The 2,710-nt window shown below is 47.6% G+C and overlaps 1 protein-coding gene across 1 annotated transcript; it reads left to right on the forward strand.

The window, feature by feature from the left end:
* Nucleotides 1-522: 522 nt before the first annotated feature.
* On the forward strand, nt 523-1,650 carry LOC127920816 (putative uncharacterized protein DDB_G0271982; the record flags this gene model as incomplete). Its single annotated transcript, XM_052504864.1, has 3 exons — nt 523-589; nt 950-1,024; nt 1,543-1,650. Coding segments are annotated over 3 exons (250 nt in total), but the record flags the coding sequence as incomplete, so codon positions are not given.
* Nucleotides 1,651-2,710: the final 1,060 nt, after the last annotated feature.

A 2,710-nucleotide genomic window follows, 5' to 3' on the forward strand; every position in this document is an offset into this window, starting at 1 on the left:
AGCGAAGAAAGAAAGGGGAAAGAAAGAAATAGACAGGGATAGATATAGAAAAGGGAGATATACTAGGGGAGACTAGGAGAAGAGAAGAGAGGGAGAGAAGGATAGACAAGGGGAGAAGACTAGGAGAAGACTATGGGGGAGAAGACCAGGAGAGAGAGATGGGACCAGGAGAGAGAGACAGAGAGAGGGAGGATCGAGGAGAGAGGAGACGGGAGAGAAGGGAGAGAGAGATGGGGGGAGAGACGGAGAGACGGGGAGAGAGAGAGATGGGGAGAGAGATGCGGAGAGACGGGGAGAGACAGAGAGAGAGAGACTGGGAGAGAGAGAGACTGGGAGAGAGAGACTGGGAGAGAGAGACTGGGAGAGAGAGACTGGGAGAGAGAGACTGGGAGAGAGAGAGAGACGGGAGAGAGAGACTGGGAGAGAGAGACTGGGAGAGAGAGACTGGGAGAGAGAGAGACTAGGAGAAACTAGGAGAAAGGCAGGAAGGAGCAGAGAAAGAAGGAAGAAACCGGGAAGAAGACGAGGAGAAAACGAGGAGAAGAAACAGAGAGAAGAAACGAAGAAACGAGAGAGAAAACGAGAAGACAAGAGAAGAAAAGAGGGAAGAAAGACAGGGAGAAAGAAAGAGAACTAGGAGAGAAGAAAGACTAGGAGAAAGAAAGACAGGGAAGAAAGAAAGAAGAGAGAGAGCGAGAGAAAACAGAGAGAGAAGACTAGGAGAGAAAGCAGGGAGAGAGAAAGCGAGAGAAAGAGCAGGGAAGAAGATGAAGAACAGAGAGAAAGAAAGGAAGAGAGAGAAAACAGGTAAGAAGAAAGAAAGACAAGAAGAAACAGAGAGAGAAAGAAACAGGGAAGAGAGAGAGAAGAAGAGAAAGACAGAGAGAAGAAGACTAGGGAGAAGAGAAGCAGGAGAGAAGGCAATGGAAGAAGAGAACTAGGAGAGAGAGAAGACGAGGAGAGAGAGAGAACTAGGGAGAGAGAGAAGGAGGAGAAGAGACAGGAGGGAGAAGAGAGAAGCGAGGAGAGAAGAAGAGGGGAGAAGAGACACGGGAAGAAAGCAGAGAGAAGAGAAGAAGACGAGGAGAAAGAGAGAAGGAAGAAGGAACAGAGGAAAGAAAGTAAGGAGAGAGAGACAGAGAAGAGAGAGAGAGAAGACAGGGGAGAGAGAGAGAAGAGACAGAGAGAGAAGACAAGGGAAAGAGAACTAGGAAGAAGAAGACGAGGAGAAAGCGAGGTAGAGAGAAAGCAAGAGAAGAAAGAAGAGAAAGCAGAGAGAAAGCAAGTTAGAGAGAGAAGACAACGGAAGAGAAAGAAAGACAAGAGAGAAAGAAGGAAGAGAGAGAGACAGAGAGAGAGAGAGAGACAGGAAGAAGAGACAGGGAGAAAGAAGACAGGAGAGAGAGACTAGGGAGAAGAAGAGACAAGGGAGAGAAAGCAGAGGAGAGAAGAGAAGACAGGAAGAGAGAGAGACATGAGAGAGAGAGAGACTGAGGAAGAGAAGGAGACAGGGAAGACGAGAGTGGAGAGACTAGGAAACAGAGGGAGAAGAGAGAAAGGGGGAGAAGAGAGAAGAGGGGAAAGAAGGGGAGAGACAGAGACAGAGCGAGCGAAAGCAAGGAAGACTGGGAGAGAGAAAACCGGGGAGAGAGAGAAAGAAGGGGAGACGACGGGAAAGGAAAGACTAGGAGAAAGAGAACTAGGAGAAACACAGAGAGACTGGGAAACGGAGAGAAAGAAAGGAAAGAGAAGAAAGAAGCGAGAGAAAAAGAAGAAAAGGAACTAGGAAGAAGCGAGAAGAAAACAGGGAGAAAGAACCAAGAGAGAAACGGAGTGGAGAGAGAACGAAGGGAGAGGAGAAGAGAAGCGGGGGGAAGAAGGGAAACAGAGAGAGGGCGAATAGAGACTGAGGAGAAGACCGGGGAGAGAAGAAGAAGACAGGGAGAAGGAAAGGGGAGAAGAAAGCAGAGAAAGAAAACAAGGAAGAAAACGAGAAAGAAAACTAGGAAGAAAACAATTAGAGAAAGAAAGCGAGGGAAAGAAAGACAAGGAAGAAAGACGGAGTGAGAGAAAGCAGAGAGAAGGGAAGAGAGAAAGAAGCGGGGAAAAGAAGAGAGAGAACAGAGAAACAGAGCGAAAGATAGAGAACTAGGAGAGAGAACCGAGGAAGAAAGAAAACGGAGAGAAAGACAAGAGAGAAGAAACAGAGAGAAAGAAACGAGGAGAAGAAGAGACAAGGAAAGACAGAGAGAAAGCAGGGAAAGAAAACAGAGAGAAGAAACGAGGTGGAGAAGAAGACGAGAGAGAGAGAGGAGAAGAGAAGAGAAACGAGAGAAAGAAGGGGAGAGAACAAGAAAGACAGAAGCGAAGATAGAGACTGGGAGAGAGAGAGACCAGGAGAGAGAGAGACGAGAGGAGAGAGAGAGACGGGGAGAGAGAGAAGAGAGAGACAGAGAGAGCAGAGGGAGGAACACGAGAGACTAGGAGAAAAACGGAAAGCGAAGAGAGAGAAGAAAGAGAAGCAGAAAGGAAAGAAGATAGAAGAAAACGAAGAAAGCGAGAGGAAGAAAACCCGAGGAGAGAAAGAAGAAAACAGAGAGAAAGAGGCAGGGAGAAGAGAAGGAGAAGACTAGAGGAGAAGAAGAAGGAGAGGAGACAGAGAGAGAAGACAGGGAGAAGACTAGGAGAGAACAGGGAGAAGACAGAGTGG

Source organism: Oncorhynchus keta, unplaced genomic scaffold (genome assembly GCF_023373465.1).
Source record: "Oncorhynchus keta strain PuntledgeMale-10-30-2019 unplaced genomic scaffold, Oket_V2 Un_contig_20715_pilon_pilon, whole genome shotgun sequence".
Lineage (NCBI taxonomy): Eukaryota > Metazoa > Chordata > Actinopteri > Salmoniformes > Salmonidae > Oncorhynchus > Oncorhynchus keta.